A 19,704-nucleotide genomic window follows, 5' to 3' on the forward strand; every position below is an offset into this window, starting at 1 on the left:
AATATCCCTGAATTCCATACCCACCCACCCTACCTCTGGCTTTCCCAATGCACCAGACTTTGTGAAACACTTTGATTATGCCCCAGCCCTCCCCTCAAAACTTGCTTTTGACTACCAAAATCAATGCAATGTCTGCTTCCTTGATTTTTGCACATATTATTGTGTCAGATGTGTTCTCACCTACATAGTCAACATGGCAAACTCCTGTTTATTTGATAACACCCTACTCAGCTGTTATTTACCCTGTGAAGTGCTCCTAACACACACACACACACACACACACACACAGTTCTGATGGAGTTCATTGCTCCCTTCTCTCTGCTACCTCTGCTTCTTACACAGTGTGCCTGTTACACAATACTCTGTTGTAATGAGGTGGCGCCTACATCTCTCTGGACAGCAGTGGGAAGAGGACATGGGTTAGGAGCATCAGCTCTGGAGCCAGAGACCACCTGGGTTTTATTTTGGCTCTACCAAGGCTGTAAACCTTGGATAAGTTACTCCTCTGTGCTTCAATTCCTCACCTGTAAAATGAGGATACTAGTAGGGACTGACTTTGGGTCACTGGAAGGGCTCAACGCAGTGTCTGCCATAGAACAAACGAACCACACATGCACATTGTTGTACCCAGAGGGAAGGACAGTGTTGGGAGAGTAAGAATGACTGCATGAGCTCAAAGGAAGACCATTGTCCTCACTCATCCGCAACCCACCTTTGCAGATTTCTACTTCTCGCCTACCGAAACCCTGTTACCAAAAAGACTTTTCTTTTTACCAGCTCTTTTCCTTTGCAATTGTTATTTTGCATAACTGCAGATTCCCTCTCCATCATCTTCTCCCTACTCCCACCACCCCCATGATAGTTTTCAAGTTTGTCTACTGAAATACTAGCCTACGGGGTGCCGCTGTTCAGAGATTCTGATTTAGTAGGTCAGGGTGGGGCCTCCTAAAAGGAGTAAACTCCTACACCACTTCCTGGACCATCACGTCCACAACTGATGAATCTATAGAAGGCTCCCTTGAGTTATTCCTGAGGCTTCGGAAGAAGAAAGAAGAACATCATAGTACCAAGGTATGAAACCTGCCTTCTGAAAGCTACTTTGCTCTTGGAGACAGCATCAATGTCTGAACCTTTTGATCAGAACAGAAGGACAAAGCACTTTTTCCAATCAATGGACTAAGACATGAACATTTAAACCAAATTCTTTCCTATTTCCAAACAGACACCCCCATCTGTAAATGCTGCAGCTCCTGAGGCCATGACAAGTGCATGAAAACATGATAAGTCAGCCAACAAAACCTTTTGCTCCTATGTATCAGATCCTTTGGCCTGAGCCAGATCAATACCTTTTCTCAGAGTTTCCAGAAACTGCTCCACCCAAACAGTAGCTTAGGAAACTATCTGGAAGGGGCAACCAAAGTAAACCTCCCTCCTTTTTCTGATATGAAGGTACTTGGGACTTCTAGAAATTCTATCTACTAGTGTTGGAATTATGCTTTATTAATCGTCCTTCTCCTCTGCTCCAACTCTACTGTTTGACTCACCACAGTCATCTTCCAGAAGCCTAGAAATGTTTAGCTTGGCTCCACTTCTTCCAGGGAGCACCCCAGGCCTACTGCCGATATCCCGCCAACTGCCCCAACGCTGTCCCACAAGCCATCCTCTATGTCCTGATAAAGTGCCTTCTCCACCTGCCTAATGTGACTGCACAGAGAATTCTAGACACTGTAAATCACTCTTTGCTTCAGAGGGCTCATTTATCACGACTCCAGGCACCAGCACTCAGTAACTGCCTAATGCATATTTCTGTTAAAAACTATGAAGAAATGAAAACCGTCTAAGCTAGAGGGTTCTTAACCTTTATAATTTCCAGACTTGCTTTATTATCATTTGTTTTCGGTTACTTTTTTTTAAACTAGTGTTCATTCACTTATTTTTATTACCATTTTGTTAAACTACAAATATACCAAACCACCAATCGGAGCTGCTGAGAAAATTAGTTCTGCCTAGCTAAATTGCTATGAATTCCAAACAAAAGCAAAAACAGGGCAGCCCGGGTGGCTCAGCGGTTTAGCGCCTGCCTTCGGCCCAAGGTGTGATCCTGGAGACCCGGGATTGAGTTCCACGTCGGGCTCCCTGCATGGAGCCTGCTTCTCCCTCTGCCTGTGTCTCTCTCTCTCTCTGTGTGTCTCTCATGAATAAATAAAATCTTAAAAAATAAAAAAAGCAAAAACAAAACAAAGAAAACAAACCAAAAAAAAGAAAAAGAAAAAGAAAAACACAGGCACTGATGTCTTTGTGAGCTGTATATGAGCATGCTGGTAAAATCGTGTAACTTGCTAAAATATTTTTCAAAACAAAACTCTCAAATGAGTTGGAATAAAGAAAAGTGACTACCCCCGACACTTTTCGGAGGGGACAATGTGACATATATCAAGGGCCTTGAAAATGGCAGTGTTTGCCCCACTGACCCTACTCTGGAGAACCGTATCTTAAGAAAATATAAAATACAAAATGTGTTTTCTATAAATATACATTACTGAGTAATTTGTAAGTGAAAAGTGGGAGAGCTAGATATCTAACAATTGGGGAATGGTTAAATAAGTTATGCAGGCAAGAGCCAAAAATTATAACACCCTGACGCTCATCAGAATGAAGTTAATACAGCTGGGCGGTAGACATTATGGAGGGGACGTGATGCAATGAGCACTGGTGTTACCGAGGACTGATGAATCACTAAACTCTACCTCTGAAACTAATAATATATTATGTGTTAATAATTTAAATAAGTTTTTTTAAAGAAGTTTATACAGTGTTCTTTAAAGCACAGGAATACACAAGTGATAACAGTAAGTCAACAAGGGTCCCTGCCTGGCTGGCTCAGTTGGTAGAGCCTACCACTCAATCTCAGGGTCGTGAGTTCAAGCCCTTATATATACAGATGTCAATAAAGTAGGATAGAAATTATCTGCACAATAAGATCGCAACTTCACATGAAATAGAATTTTAAAAATGAAATCCACTGAAATTTCAAGTGTGATAGTTTCCAAGTAGTAGTATAAGAGATTTTTCTGTCATCTTTACTCCTCTTTGAGTTCAAATGTTACACAGGTAAACACACTGCTTTTATAATTAGAAAATTAAAAGATTAAAACACAAAACAGCTGAAAGACTCATCTATTCCAGTGTCCAAACAACTTCTGAGAGACAGTATTCAGGCTTGTCCAGAAAACTCAAGACCATGGACTGAAAAGAACTCACTTTTTAAACAAATTCCCAGTAGTTTTCCTCCCCTTCCTCTGTTCACAGTTATATAGAATATCAAGATTGGGGGAAAAAATATTCTATATCTACCAATCTCTCCATCATGGGATCAAAGTATCACGTCAACATCTTGGCACCTGAGCTACCTGTACTGTCAGAAAGGACTTTTAAAAGTGCTTAAAACAAAGTTTCTCTTTTTAGGTCCATTCAAAGTACCACCCTCCAGGGTAATAGGTGTAATGTGCCAACCCTAAGGAGGAAGAATATTCAAAAGTCCCTTTCGATAAAGTCCACAAAAGGTCTGGGCTGAAAAAAAAAAGGTCTGGGCTGGTATGACCAGACCAGCTATCCCCACCTCCACTGTCCTATTAGGAGACGGGGTGTTCTTGACCAAAAGCTAGACCATTGTGTTTTGAAGACCCAGTGATGTTATATTTTGGGTAGAGAAAAGACCTTGAATGATGCCATGTTTCTAACCTAGCCTCTTGTTACAGAAGACCCTATAGTTTGTTGAGAGGATGATGGGCTTTGTAGTCAGGCACCAACTAGTTTCCTATCTCACCTCGGTCACTTAACCAGGGTTGCGACTTTGGTAAGTTCACTTCCCTCCACTTCCTGCAGAACAGGGATAATAATCCCCACCCAAAGGACTCAGTGAGCAGGAAGTAAGCCAATAGAAGGGAGGCACCTACATAGTAACTGGCACGCACCAAGCACTCTAAATGACAGCTTTGACTCTTACGGCTGGCCTCCAGGCTCATTTCACTGTTTCATCTGAAGTAGTGCCCTTGCAAAACAAAGAAAGAATATTTAAATCCTGTAACCTGGACAAGCCAACTTGGAAAGAAGTTGTTTCAGTATCTTAACTGAAGTTCATCTCGTAATTCCTAACAAAGGCCTTTTAGTAACAAGAAATCTGGCCAAGACCTCAAAAAGCCTAAACATAGGATCTGGCCCTTAACTTCATCATTCAGAATGAGCAGGACCAAAGCACATGGAGCTTTGGAGTTGTGATCAATACAACCCATTACACCAGGTGTCTGACCCTCAACAGCTCTTAATCCCTGTGAACACCAGTTCCTGTTACAGAGAATGGAAGAATAGTCATTAGAGTTGATATGAGATTTTTTTTTAAAGAGCCTATGTAAAATATCTGTACATCATAAGCGATTATGACATGTAAGTTGGGGATCCCTGGGTGGCTCAGCAGTTTGGTGCCTGCCTTTGACCCAGGGTGCCGATCCTGGAGTACCGGGATCGAGTCCTGTGTCGGGCTCCCTGCATGGAGCCTGCTTCTCCCTCCTCCTGTGTCTCTGCCTCTATATGTCTATTGTAAATAAATAAATCTTTAAAAATAAATAAATAAAACATGTAAGTTCTTCTTGTCATATATTTAACATCCACTTCCGGTACTTCATGTCCTCAAAGCTCATCAGTTGGGGCCTGAACATTAGGAGGGGAAAAAAATCTCAAAGCACAGAGGACCACTCTGACCCTCAGTCAGTACTTACGTCGGCAGACCTTACAGCACTGGCCAGCAATGTGCACGGGGAGGGAGTCTGGGGAGCAATTGAGAGGGGGACAGGACATCCTCCGACATTCGACAGCACCACCCTGAAGAAGGAAGGACAGGGAAAGCAATCTCAGAAGTGCTCTTTGAAATTTCCCTTTGTGGCAAAAGCTCACATCTCATCCCAGAAACTTCATCAGGGAGAGAGAGAAGCAGCATGAGGAATTCCTACTCTACTCCAGGACCACAAATGAAGCATTTTCTCCAGCCCAAATGAACCGGGGCCACCTCCATTACTTTTCTGATAGACATCACTGGCTTCATTCCACCTGCCCGTGGGGGCTAACGAGATTAGGAAGAAAACAGAAGCCTGGTTTTACAAGAACATAAATAACATCTTTTGCAGATGCTGTCAATCAGTATCGAGGCTCTAACAATCCATTTTGTATTTTCCCCAAACAAAGACAGTCACCAGATATTTATCAAGTAATTTCAATTGCACAGAGTTCACATACTAATTTTGGGGGTGCTCTTGAATTCTCTGAAACAGAGGGACTAGACAAATGATGGATATCCTGAAAGTCGGCGGGGGGAGGTATGTCTTGCAAGTGTCTCAAACAGGAAATGGATACCTCCTAAATTGTAATAAAAACATCTAGAAACTAATTATACACCCTTTTAAGATTTATCCTAGCAGTGAAAAGTTGTGAACGAAGCTAACCGTTAGGTGGCTTGAAAAATCACAGGAGTCCCTTCCTCCCCCTTCGATATTCTCAATCCTCGAATCCAAAACAGTAAGTTGGTTAGCAACAGTGTCAGGTCATCTTAGAGTGTGTTGTCACATGGAAGCGGATTTTAATTTCCAAGTGTTTAGAGATGAAATGGCACTCTTCCAGGTTCCCTTCACAATTGCCCTGGTTGCTAGGCAGGAGCTTAGTAGAAAGATCATACCGGCTTTTTAGAGCCAGCATTGTTTATTACAAGGCCAGATTATACAGCAACTAGTGAAAATGCCCCCTTACAACTATGTTTATTAACAAAGAAGCTTACTTTGCAAGTGCAGTTCCGGCAGTGATCCCCATCAACCCAGGAGTCTTGATCTCTATAGAGAAGTCCACTCACTTGACAGGTCTTCTCGCAATGACAGTTTTCCAACTGACTAAGTCTCGTCTCTGCATAATTTAACTGCAAATAAGAGTTACTAGGTGTAATTTCTTTCATTCAGTTGCATTATCCTAACAAAGCTAATAGCCACAAGAAAAAACAACAACAATAATCCAAGTAGGAGGAGAAAAAAAAAATGCTCAGAGCAAGTTACTCATCTCAGCCCGCTTATTTAAAACACACACACACACACACACACACATACACACACACAACCTGAGGTGGAATCATTTTAAATTGAAGACATATTGGCTCCTATGGTCTAATGAGCACCAAATGGGACATTAAACTGTATCTTGGGACCTCATGGGTGTACATAAACATGTGTGCTTCAGCTCAAGCCCCACAGAAGCACTCATAATGAATGCATTCTCCAGGACTCATTACAATGTTTACGGGAGATCTAATCAACAACTCCAATGTACTTATATTTATCTCCCACATTCGCTCTGTGTTCACACACTAACCAGTGTCACAGTTTTCAGGTTGGAAGTCACTGCTTCCTCTCTTACGAAAAATTCCTGGGAGCTGAGGCCAGGAAAATGGAAATGCATACAAGGATCTAGTTTCTGCCCAGCTTAGAACCCATCCCCACCTCCCGTCCACCCCAGAATCAATGCCCCAGAAATCCGCTTTGATGTTCAAAAATGAGGAGAGGCAACCAAACCCCTAGGCGAAATCAGGATTTTATAGAGAAACTTCTCATTTTCCTAGGTCAACCAACTATTATCCAGTAATCACAGAACCTTAGAAGCTCTGATTTGAAAAGGGTTATAAAGCTTGAATGTCATGACAAGTAACCCTTTCCAGTAACTCATCAGTCTCTCTTTGCACATTCATGGTGACAGGACATTATCTTTAAAAACTTTTTTTGGTGAGCTCCGTATGTTTGAAACCTTTTCCTCGATGTGAGCTATGAAATCTCTCCCTGCTTTTCCTATTTGACCTAGTTTTGCCTCATAACCCATCCTAAGCCATCTACTCCCTTCAAACATTTGAGGTTAGTTTGTCTTCACACCTGCTCTTGATCACATGCAACACCATGAATTGCTCATCATGATAGGAATCCAATCCTCTCTCCAGATCATTTCCCATGCAGCCTACTGCAGTTGTCTTCAAACAAAAGGTGCAAAAAATTCAACTCTGACATAATCTCACACATACTCAAGTGTAACTCAATCCATTAGCAGCATTACCATTTTTCCCTTTCCTTTAGAGACTGCCTTGATTGAAAAACATACTACTGCCTAAGAATTCCACTAGTTCCTCTTTTCTTTCTCGGCCATACTTAAACCTCCTTGTCTTCTGTATTTTCCCCACAAAGGAGATCAAGACAGTCTCTGATCTAAATAAGACTATTTCAAGCCAACATTTTAGATATAATGGTTGAATACGAGCTGAGGACTCTCAGCATCTTTCTATGCTAACTATGGTTCCATTCCATACATGCTCCTCTCCATTACTCCTACCAGCACTGCTGAGCACTACTGTCTAAAGATGGAATCCCCATGCAATTCCAAACTTGGCTTTTGACATTTATTTCATTCTCTTCCTCCAAAATTTTAGAATCTCAGGCAGCCTGGGTAGCTCAGGGGTTTAACGCCGCCTTCAGCCCAGGGTGTGATCCTGGACACCCAGGATCAAGTCCCACGTTGGGCTCCCTGCACGGAGCCTGCTTCCCTCTGCCTGTGTCTCTGCCTCTCTCTATCTCTCATGAATAAATAAAATCTTTAAAAAAACACACACACACACAAAATTTTAGAATCTCCCAAGAAAACTAGTTCCTCATCTGTGTCTTGTGGGCAGTACCAACAGGCAGGGAAAAAAGCAAATAGGATGCTAGACAAATCGCACACACCATCATCAGCCCCAAAGAAATGGAGAGTTAACTACGCCTAAAATGTAGCTTACAAGGCCCCCTCCCATACGCACAATCTTCCAAAAATTCAGATTACCTATGAATCTAACTTAATTACAATTCCTAGAATCTATGATAATTAAGTTCTTTGGGAATTCTCTAGGGAGCACACTAAATACACTCCTTAGAGTTTGGGGAGGCCAGGTCAGTAAAACCACATAGCGGTAAGACTACGTAGTAAGTGGTAACTTATTGCATATTACCTTTACTTCATTTCTATAGTGCCTGTAGTTCCCACAAAAGGTAGTGACTGATGGATGACCTTGGGTTGAAAAACTTGAACTAGACCTGCATCCCTCCTAAGAGCAGCTGAGAACAGGGTATTTGTGAGAAGAAATGAGCCTCACTCTGAAAATCCGGAACAATCTAGCGTCTGTAGCCCTCTGAGAAAGTTCTTAACGACTAAATGACCCAAAAGGTAATTCTGTGACTGCCCAAGTTTCCTGAAAACCCAGGAATTTGCCTAAAGGCAGTATTGTCAATTTCCCATACTGTCCAATGAAACTGAGCTATGCTCACCTATAAAACTCAATACCAAGAAAACTCAGTTTTAGTGGAAGCTATTCTCAGGGCAGATGTTTCCCTTCCCAACTCTGTTTTATTTTTTAATATATTTAGTCTTTTCTGGCAATGATGAAAAAGCCCTAATCTCTGTAATAAGAAGAGTCCATGAGACAAACACAAAAGCAAAGACATATTAAGGCAAAAAAGCTAATTTTTCAAAAACACTTAATATGTAACTTTATCTTCCTTTATTCCCCCCTCCTTGATACTAGAACACTAAAAGGAGAAAAACAACTCTGACCCGAAAAATGAATTACAATTTGTCACTGATATCAGCATGCTGAATTTACCCAAATTCATTTTCAAAAGCTATTTCTACACTACCTGCCATTTTCTACAAGGATGCCTACAGATCCAAAATAGATCTAGGAGCAAATCTACATCTCTATTCATTCTTACCTTTGTTCATGCATTTATCTAAGCAACCACAGACAGAATCATTTATTCTTAACTCTATACATTCAAAGACAGACATCAGAGGCCTTTTTCACAGTAAGAGGTCAACAAATGGATGAGTACATTAGTCGTGCAGTGGGTTGCGCTTTTTCTTTGAAATACCTTTACTTGGCATTTGCTACATTGAGGAGAAAAAAATCTTTTATTATGTTAAAACTTGAAGCTTAACTAAAAAAAAAAATCACTATTGAGCTCCTCAAAACGATGAAAGTCTTAAAATTAAGTATGTTACAAGCTGAACTGCCACTCCAAGTGCTGCTTGATCTGCATAAATAGGGTTGTCAAAGATTTGAACAGAAGTAATCAAGAAATTTCCAGCCTCCAGCATCTCTCCTTCCCGAGCTTGATGACAGAAGGTCATTGCAGCACAGGTGGTGGCAAGAGCAAGACAGGTGCGGACCCCATCGCAACGCACCTGCCCCAGCAATGGGGTAGTTACCACAATGTCAAGACTACCTGAGAGAACTTCCAGAGTAAGCCAGGGACCGGTGGGCTCTTGTACACAGCTTAGGGAAGGTGACAGAAGACAGTTTTTCCTGCACCTTCTCTACCTTGAAAAAGGTTAATTTTGCCAGAATGCCAGGACTCTTCAAAGAGGGCTCCTACGTACCCTGACCTGTCACCTGGAGGTACATGCAAGCTGCTCCCATGATATGTCCCATATTCAGCAAGGGTCATTCTCAAGCACCCCCTGTCCTGAAAAGAGTCAAGAAACAAGCCCTCCTGGGCAGACCCGTGGGCTGATGGGGTGTCTGCACAGGTCTGATGTGATGATGGCTACCAACTCCTGACCAGCTTGGGCACTGGGCTGGCTCTCTGGTAGGATTCCATGGCTTCCACCAGGACACAGTGTAAGGGCTTTCTGCCGCTTTCCAAGACCTGTTGCCACCTAACTCTGGACCAGGAACCTGACGGCAACTCACAGCTTTTGCCAGGCTCTGGGATGCCAACCCACTAGGCAAGGTGTACGCTTTCTTAGTGACCATCTTCCCCGCATGGCTGCCTAATTTTTTTTCTAGGTTTAACAATATAAAATGAACAACTACAGCTTATTGAAAGCCTATTGTGTGTCATACACCAAACAAGACCTTTAAATCTCAGTTGCCTCGTCTCATGGGATCTTTATAAAATCAAAATTAATTGTGCCCTTTTACATATGGGGAAACAGCAACTGGAAAAAGGTTAATGAGCCTCCAAGCTCCCACCCTGATGGTTGCGCAGGGAGCAGGGAGAGGAGTTGGGAATAGGGTCTGCCCATCTTGGGATGTCTTAAACTCCTACATGAAGATGTGGCCCCAAAAGCCTATAGCCTCAGTTTAAGAGTTAACATAAAGGAAGTGAGGTTTGCACAAAGCACAGAAAGAAGACTCCTGTTCACCTTGGCATGGGCAAGAGGGAAATATCTTCCTTAAGAATTCTTAAAGAATTCTTTGCTGAGAGTTCACCTGGCCTATCCTCTGTTTGCAGGGTGATTCTGAGCAGCCTCTACAATCTGAAAACCTTTAAGGAGATCATGTAATAGAAGGTGGCCCTGCATGGTCTTCCCACAAACACACACCATCAGAAACCAGGACTCAAAACCTCAACAGCTTTCCAAGGACAACAATCAACTACAATCCAAAGGATGAGTTTAGGAGCTTTGTTCTTGCTTTGACTTTCCCTTCCAAAAGCTACTAGAAGCTCTATGCTCATGTTTCACTCCCAACAGGTACCATCTGAATATGCATTCCTCTCTACCATTTGCACACTGTTCTCACCCATCTTTCCATCCTCACACTGGTAGCGGCCAACTTCCCTTTCTCCATCAATTATTCCTTCTTTATGACTTTTGTTTCTCTTTCCAATCTTCCCTTCTCCAACTACAGACTTTCTTAGTCATGACACAGCTTTCAGAACCTGAGCCTGAGCCCCAGCTCTGCCATCCATCGTCTTGGGAAAAGTTACATAACATGCCTGGAACTGAGTCTTCTCATTTGGGAAACGGGCTAATAAATCAATCCCAACTCACAGGACTGCTGTGAGCATTAAAGTGACAGGGAATATAAAAATTTAAGCACTGTAACACATAGCAAATATTAACTCGTATGACTGACCTCCAAGCTTTTTCTAAATTGGGGGTTGACAACTTTGGGCCCATGGACCAAATGTGGCCTGCCACTCATTTTCCTATGGCCTGTGAGCTAAGAATGATTTTTACGCTTTTTAATGGTTATGTTTTAAGTGATTATTATTTAAATATACACAATATTTTCTATTTTGCCTCTTGGCCTGCAAAGTCTAAAATTAACTAGCTGATCCTTTCTAGGAGAACTTTACCAACTCTCCTCTTCTAGATTGTAGATTCCAAAATTTTGCAGTGAAATGGAAGTTCTGGGTTTTCTAATTATAATTCTATTCACAGTTTGGAAGAAACAGACTTATAAATCTTCCAAAGTGCCAGAGGCGGAGTTTAGAAAGTGGATGAAATTGCCCACAATTAAATTTCTTCTGCCTCACAAATGCCCATTTTACATAATAATATTTGGAGGACAGAGCTCAATGTGGTTCCCAGATCATATATGGCTAAAAAGAGGGGGAAAAATGACATTCTCTGCAGAAGGAGAGAATGAGAAAGGGTTATCCTTAAAGCCAGGAAACCACAATCATCGGAGACTGAGTGGCAGGTTTCTTGTTCCAAAAACTTGGTAGCAAGTTAAAATTTAATTAACTCTATTGAGATCAAGCTGCTCCAGACGATATAAAATACAAGTGTCTCTATGCCACAAGCTGGGAAGCCAAATAATTGGCTGCATTTCACGTTACTGCCGCACTCTGAAGTGAGAAACTAATGCTTCAGCTCTCAGTCTCAGGGTCTGTAACAAAAGTGTTCCCTCTCTCCTTTCCACACAAAAGATGACTTGGCCAAAAACCCAGTAAGAAAGAGAAACCTTATCTTCGGCAGCACTACCAATGGGTTCAAAGCACAGCCCTGCATCCTAAACACTTACCTAACCCACCGATTTTTTTTTTTCCACGTGCCATGGCTGATGGCTGGGAGCAGTCATAGCCACAGGTGGAACAGGATGAATGTACATTTTCACTGTTATTAAAATTCTTCCTTTCACAGAATATAATGTCTCTGAGGCCCAACCTAATTACGTCTTCGCCCTAGGCTGGGACTCACGTCCACGACTGATTGGTATCATAACAACGGCATTACACACATTTTCTATTTATTCAGTGCCTTTCAACACAGTGCTCAGGACTTTTCATTATGAATTTAAACTTCATATATTAAAGCTCCTAATTGTTTACATTTTTTGCTCCACCCTCGATATCTTCTAGGGGTAGAAATCACGTCTCGTTCATTTTGGCCTCCTTTGTGTCCGACACAGTGCCTGGCAAACAGCAAACCTTTGAAAGATGCTTGTTAAGTAGATGATGGAGAGGAGGAAAAGATGCACAGTTATAAAACTGAATGTGTTAAGAGGCAAACTTGGCCTCCTTCACTATTTAACTCAAGACCAGTCTTGAAACAAATCACATCTTAGACATGTGATATAATGCCTTCTCGTGACAGTAATCTGTTCCTAACCTGGCTATTTTTGCCCCTCTGATTCTTGGCAATTATTCTTACATTCAAAACGCATTAGCTTATAAGCAGCAGTGTCTCTGATCATATATCATCTCACAGTGTTACTAGTTGAATGGCCAGTGGGCAAATCCCTTTTCCTCTCCCAAGGAATCTACAGTGATACATATGGCCCCTTTCTTCCAAACATTTTTCAAATAAACATTTTGATATAGCCTAATAGTATCAAAGAGGTAAATGGTTGTGTTTACCATAGGTAGTCCTATTTCAAAGAAGAATAAACCATTTTTATTGTAACACACTGCAGATGCCAAGGCTAAAAATGTTTCCATTATAGCATATCGCTTGAAATTCCAGATAGGATGGAGAAAGAAATGAAACATCATAAGTGAAATTTAGATACCTACTTTTGCAGTCATCTTGGCCAAAAGCTCTTGCAAATCCATTATTCCTTGCACCAGGCTTAAGAAATCACTGCAAGTTGGACAAGCTCAATAGAGAAAATATAAGAAATGTTGATACAGTGCTAATACAATAAAGAGATTTTTACAACAGTAGTTGCTTGGCTATGTCAAAGGGTTTTTGCTTTTCTGGTTAAGTATTACTTTGCAATTGGAGTGAAATCACCCAGGATTTCAGGTCTTGGTCTTTTCCTTTTATTAACAGAAAAAGGAAAAAGGACTATTAACTGAAAAGCCAATATGACATTTTTAAATTAAAATTAAGCCCTCATTTTTATTGAGAGGTGACTGGAAAAATGAATCGTTATAGAAGAGGAGAAAGTAAGCTCACATCTAAGCCAAGGAATTTAAATAAATGTTTACTATTGATACTATCTTATTAAGCCTAACTTCCTGTATCAATCTACAGGACCCAAACTGCTCACGTAGTCTTTTTCTCACCTTCAAATGGTAATTCTATAAGCACATGAGCTTTTTTAAAGCTTCAAAGACACAGAAGTATATAGTATAGACAATAAATTATCTCCCTATCCCCACTACCTCAGAAGCCAACATTTTTTATGCTTTGTGTGACATGTCTATTATCACTAAATTATATAATATTAGAAATTTATAAATGCTTCAAGTTGTTACTTACTGCGATTCAGGTTTGGACATTGAGTTATGTATCCATTTGGCATAAAGATGATTTTCCCATCTTGGATGATTCCCTTTATAAGAGAAGAGAGAGGTGGTGATCAAGATTATAGTCACCAGTTCCAAATGCCCCTGTGCAGTCACACACTCTCTGCAGGGCACATTATTTTTTTACAACACTGGTATCCTCATTCAGAAGGTAAGTTTACCTTAGTCCCCAATGAACTACTCTAAACTATCGTCTTTCAGAAATCTCAGAAAGGACATTTGCCTTGAGAAAGCTATCATTAGTTACCACTGGTGGATGCTAATGACATTATAACACGAATGACCTACCAGTAAATGTTCTTCAACTATTGGACCAAAAAGGCACTGATGAAATAATTTCCTCAATGCCTTAGTCATCCTGGAACATTAAATTTTGCTGACCTGGGAGAAGAGACAATTCAAAGAGACTAAAATGTTTTGATTCATTTAGTCAAGGAAATAGAGGAAGACATGGAGAGAATTGCATAACAATCTTCGCTCTCTGCTAATCGAGTAACAAGAGTGTTCGTTGTTGAGTCTTAAAACTTGCTCAACATCTCACTCTGAGTAGAAAGGGAGTCTTTTAATTCTGTAACTTAGCTTGGAAAAACAGCCCTGATTTAAGAAAGTCATTGAAGCTGCCATCTTGCAATGAAAATATTGACTTGGCTTTTGGATTTTTCAAGTTGACTGTCAAGATTTTGGTTTTAGGGGTTGTTTTTTCTTCCTGATTTGATGGAAGAGATATTACAGAACAGATGGAAGATACAGAAGCCGTTCAGAATACTGAGCTTAATCTGTAAATAAAATATAGGCTTAAGACGGTGTTGAAAGTCTTCCAGAAGGGGTAACATTTATGTGCTCATCTTCTATATAGAAAGTAGTCAACAAAGGCTGTTTTCTGCTTATTATTGCAAAATAAAATATGAATTGGAAACAGTAGTAGAAATAACAAGATCATAGAACCTCTTTCTTAGAGTTGGATATACTTATTAACCTCTTCCTCTGAGGATGATGCAGCATTTGTGATTATAGGAGGAGACAGCCTCTCCATGGAGAGGAACTCCCTGCCACTGCTCCTCAGTATGAATTCATAGTCTTTTGGAGGGGAGTTCCAGAGAGCAATTAAAAGAGCACCATCTAAGTCAATCAGCTTCTTCCTGGCATGAGGCTGCTCAGTTTCTCACAGCAAGTTAATGCCTTTAGGTGCCCAAGGTACCTTTCAAGAACTTTTGAGCAATATGAGAAAAGCATGGGATTGGAAGTCACAAGACCTGGGCTCAAGTTCTGGATCCATCTCAAGTTAACTGAGTGAACTTGAAGCAGTAAGTCAACCATCTGCTCTGAGCTTCAGTTGCTTCCTCTGGAAAAAAAAAGACTGGACACAAAAGCTAAGGATCCTTCCAGGACTCGAGTCCTGGGTCAGTGAAACCAAGGCTTTCAAACCAAGATTGTCACACTTTGCATTTCTATGCTCTCACTTCCTTTCAAGTTAAACAAAAAATTAGACAAAGCTATAGATTTCCATCAAAGATCATTGTAGAAAATGGAGTGACACATCTAAAAACATCAGTCTGATTTGAAGAGGTTGAATATGGTGAATTCATAGTGACCAACTATCCCAGGTCTGCTCAGGGTTTAGGGTTTCCCGGGACATAGGACCTCCCGCACTGAAACAGATTCACAGGCCGCCGGGGACAGTGGATTTCCCTGGGAGATGTGGAAGTGGAGAAAGCATAAGACTCAGGAAGGATCAGGACCATCTATTACCTATTCATCAGAAAAGCCTAAATCATTCCTATTTTTAATCAGCCATAGAAATGGCACTCAGAAACCCAGACACAGTATTAATTACCTTTCTAAAAATGAATGGAAAACACATTCGAAAAGGATATCCCCCCTTTATTCACTTAGTAGCAACAGAATTTAGTACATACCGGATTTCCTTTTCCTACTTTAAAGGTGACTACTGATTTTAGTTACACTGTAAATTACAATATAATTGCCTCTCCCGCACCTTCCTTCTACCTGCCTCCATCATCACCTGCCTTTCCACTTTTCATCTGATCCACACGAGGGTGTTACACAGATCATTAGGTGAAGGTCAATGATGCTGACTTGAACACAAACAGAAATCAAGGCTGACAGCTCCTCACTGCCCTTTAACACCAACACTCAAAGCACTGGGGTATTTGTTTTTGAGGAAAGGTCATGAGGGCAGCCCACATACTGGTATGAATACTTGTTCTTGCCAAATAAGTCAAGATGGAAATGTAATTTATTTGAATGGATGTAATTCCACACTAGACTAAAAGGAGGATGGTCATACACTATACAAATGCCAGATGTGACCCAAAGCAGTCTGAGCATGTACACACACACACACACACACACACACACCCTAGCACCTTTTCCCAAAACAAAACCCAGAAGGTTTGCATTGAGTTGCCATATGAACTCTTCTGTACCTGAACCTTTGTCAATAAAAGTAGCATTTGCTAATCATGTAGTTTTCTTTAGAAAATGAAAAGAGTTTTATAAAGTATAAACCCACATAGGAGCGAACTCTTATTTCTCACAGGAAAGTTATCTAACTATATAAAGGATTTCTATTGATAATAATGTTCCTTCAAGTACTGCAACTTCTCCCAAAGATGAAATTAGAATTAGAGAAGAATGAATAAAAATTCTTCTAACGTTAAATATATCTACTGAAAAATGTAACTCTAGCAGTGCATCTATTAGCTGGCCCCACCTGGTCTCATTTTTTCAGATTCATGCGTATTTCATATCATTAATCATGGCAGTGCTTCCCAAACTGAGTTTCTTAAGAATCACCTTGTATAAACACGAATTTGAGTAAATATCTCAAGTTCAACATTCAGATTCCTAGGTCATCCCTCAAATTCTTTTTTAGTGGGGTTGGGTGAGCCCAGGAAATTTCAATGTTAAAGAGCTCCCCCCCCAAAAAAAAAAAAAAAAATCCCTGCTCCACTGTCCATCATTTGTGGGTTGTTTTTCTTTTGGAGGATGGGGAGAAGCAGGAAGCTTTACTCATTAAAGTTCACAGTGGTAAAAATAGCAACATCCAAATCCTAACATATGAATAAAATCTCAGCACTTTGGAACTGAACTACAACCAACAGAATTACTAGATTATAGACACCACGGAGGCAAAGTCATATTTTCATCTCAGGGTCCCCTGCAGTTCCTACTGTATTATATTTCACATAGCAGGCACTTTGCATCCTTGAAAAGCATCAAATTCCTAAAAACTATGAATTGTAGAATATTGAGCAATATCATTTTCATAGATGGTAGAGTTTTCAAAGCTCTTGTAGGATATCAGTTTTTAAACTGGGGGTACATGTTAGAATTTTAGAGAAGGTTGAGGAGAACATCATATATATATTGAAGAAGCTGGCATGGTGATTTTGATACACCCAATGTATCAAATTATTATTATTATTATTATTGATGCAGGGCCAGATTATCTGGCCAGCTGACCTACAAAAAACCTAAGGCTTTGCTACCTTAAATAGCTTTTTTCCTAAAGGACGCCTTCATCTTAGTCTACTAATTCCAAGACCAGTGCTAACCCACTCCAACATGGCTTTAGGAGAAAACAGATCATAAGACAAAATCTCATCATTACATGACCTAAAAAGATGTTGCTAGAACAAAGTCCTGTTATCAAAATGAGGTTTTATCATAGTTGCTTTAATGGGTAAATACTTAATCAACTGAACATAAATTATTTGCATTAAAGGCTAACAGTTTGCTGAAATAGTTGTTTTAAGGCTGGCAAACAAAGATGCTTTCAGGTAGCTTAATATTCCCCCCCTGCAATCTTATTTACACTATTAATTTGCTAAATGATCCGTTTCCACATCGTTCCTGCAACGCTAAACCTCAGCCAAGCTGAGAACCTAAATAAATCCCTAAAGTTCAAAGCCCAAATTAATAAAGTTTTACTATTAGTACAGATGGAAGGGGAGGAAAACGGACAGGCTTTTTCCATTGTTGAATTCACCTGTTGCCAGCCTCTACCTCCTGCGCTCAGCTCACCAGGCACCGCAAGGTACATCTGCACCAGGTAGGTTGTACATTAGGAGTTTTTATTTGGGGAACTAGTGCCCATTATTTCCATTGTTCCAAGAACATTTCTCATTCCACAGTAAGAAATCTACAAAGATGCGATAAAGATTAGGAAAATTATACCATTAGGACCCTCTTACGTGTGGAATAACTAAGATTAGGCAAGGCCTTCTAACATTCAGAGCTTTCTGGTCCAAATAAAAGCAGGTTTGCAACCAAACAAATGCTAATTCTTTTTTAAAGCTCTTATTTCCCTGCAGATCTCTGTTTACATTAAAGAAAATGGCTCTCTTTTTGTATGCTAAAACACTGAAACAAATTACTTTGAAAGGGAAAGGGGGTGGGGAGAGTTCCTGCTGGGCATGTAAATATATGGATGAAGATGTGTTTGTTCATAAACTGGCAAGGACCCAAGCTTTGGCAACAGGCTAACAAAAAAGTAAGACTTGAGAACTCACAAGGAGGATTTTCAAAATGCGACCAATTATGTATTTCTGCCCTGAAGACAGTTAATAAAATATTCCAGCTTGCATAAAAGCCAAGAAAGACACTTGTCGACTTTCATTACGATCAATAAAAACTGTCAGCTCATTAGCATATCATTAGCTGTCCTGCTGTTTCCAAAGTCTTAACGCCCAGAAATATTAATCTGCAAATGTATAAGATTTCCCAGCTCTGTGACTTTGACTTTCTGCACGAAAAGAAAAATAAGAATTTGAGATGGGAGGAATCCAATATAGCTTCTTTTTCTGTGGGCCTATAAACATATGTTTACCATCTGTGGAATTATGGGAACCAGCTGAGGTAAAAAACGACAGCTGTGGCATAAAAAAATTATAATCAATTTCACTTCCCAGTGACAGCTCAGCTGTTAAGGAGACAGTGATGTCCAGGTAAGGGAAAGGTTCCAGACCCCAAATGTCACTAGACAGACAGACAGAGTTCCTATCCTGCCTTGGCCTCAGTGAACGGTTTTGGAATGGAAGTCATCTAAGAACACCCCAAACCACTCAAGCATCCTGTAACCCACTCGGACTCACCTAAACTTGTTCTTTCCTTACCCTCTGAAAAATCACAGCATAATCAGCTTGGAATTTATCAAAGAGAAATTGAGCAATAGTCAACCATTTCAATAATGAAAATCTTTGACAATCATAAGATTCAGAAAAGCCCGCCGCTACCCAGCTCTTCGCTCTGATGGATGCAATTTTGAAGTGAAGAAATCCCCACCTTGTGTTCTGAGCCTGATAGAAATCACCTAATGCTAAAGGCTCAGGTGCCAGGCATCAAGTTTAATGCCCACCCCCCCCCCCCGCCCCTTCAACCAGGAGCACTTTTATTGTGCTATCCATAAAGATCCATCGGGGCCCAGAAATTAGGTTGGACAAGTGAGGAGAAGGCTTTTGCCTTTACTTTGCTTATAATAGCAACATATTAATATTTAAAATAGAGGATGATGCTATTTTAACATAAAACACATCATAAGGGTATTTAGTTCCAGGACGATAAAGCAGGTATGGTTCTTGTGCCCAGGGGGCAGCTTCTAGGAGATAAATAGGAAGAGCCTGAGGATATGCCCAGTCTCACATAAGAGATGCCTGCCTCTCTCACAGGGAGTTTTGCTGCACTGGATCAACTGAAATAATTTCCATAGAGACACTGTCATATTTACCCCACCTGTGGCATCTCACCAAAGGACGGCCAGAAGTGTGCTGGCTGACATACAGAATTCTAAGGGGGAGGGAGGAGTTTTCAAAGGTTCCTTCAAAAGAGCCATTTCTTGAGGCTCCTCTTACTGGGGAACAAGGAGAATCACATTGTTCCCCAGAGGAGCTGAGCAGTGTGGAACTGGAACCCCCACCTGGTGCTCCTCACTGGCACCACCTGTTCCTTTGGGCTGGAGCTACAGACAAAGGCGCTATGAAGTGAAAGGTGTCCACCACCCAATACAGTGAGTGACTAGCACATGGTAACCGAGGCCCTAAAAAAAAAAGTATGTTTGAATTGAATGAGCACAGGCTGTGAAATAAAAGCG

The 19,704-nt window shown here is 40.7% G+C and overlaps 1 protein-coding gene across 2 annotated transcripts in view; it reads right to left on the minus strand.

Annotated features, from left to right (window-relative positions):
- The window catches only part of NELL1 (neural EGFL like 1), an 812,319-nt gene that overhangs the window by 623,919 nt on the left and 168,696 nt on the right, over positions 1 to 19,704 (minus strand). For both annotated transcript variants that reach the window (XM_077866205.1, XM_077866204.1), the window contains exons 6-9: positions 13,546 to 13,618; positions 12,855 to 12,937; positions 5,825 to 5,959; positions 4,776 to 4,878 (exon numbers count right to left, since the gene is read on the minus strand). In XM_077866205.1, coding sequence (XP_077722331.1) covers positions 4,776 to 4,878; positions 5,825 to 5,959; positions 12,855 to 12,937; positions 13,546 to 13,618 — 394 coding nt within the window. The remainder of the gene's footprint in view (positions 1 to 4,775; positions 4,879 to 5,824; positions 5,960 to 12,854; positions 12,938 to 13,545; positions 13,619 to 19,704) is intronic.

The sequence above is a fragment of the Canis aureus genome, chromosome 23, assembly GCF_053574225.1.
Source record: "Canis aureus isolate CA01 chromosome 23, VMU_Caureus_v.1.0, whole genome shotgun sequence".
NCBI classification, from domain to species: domain Eukaryota; kingdom Metazoa; phylum Chordata; class Mammalia; order Carnivora; family Canidae; genus Canis; species Canis aureus.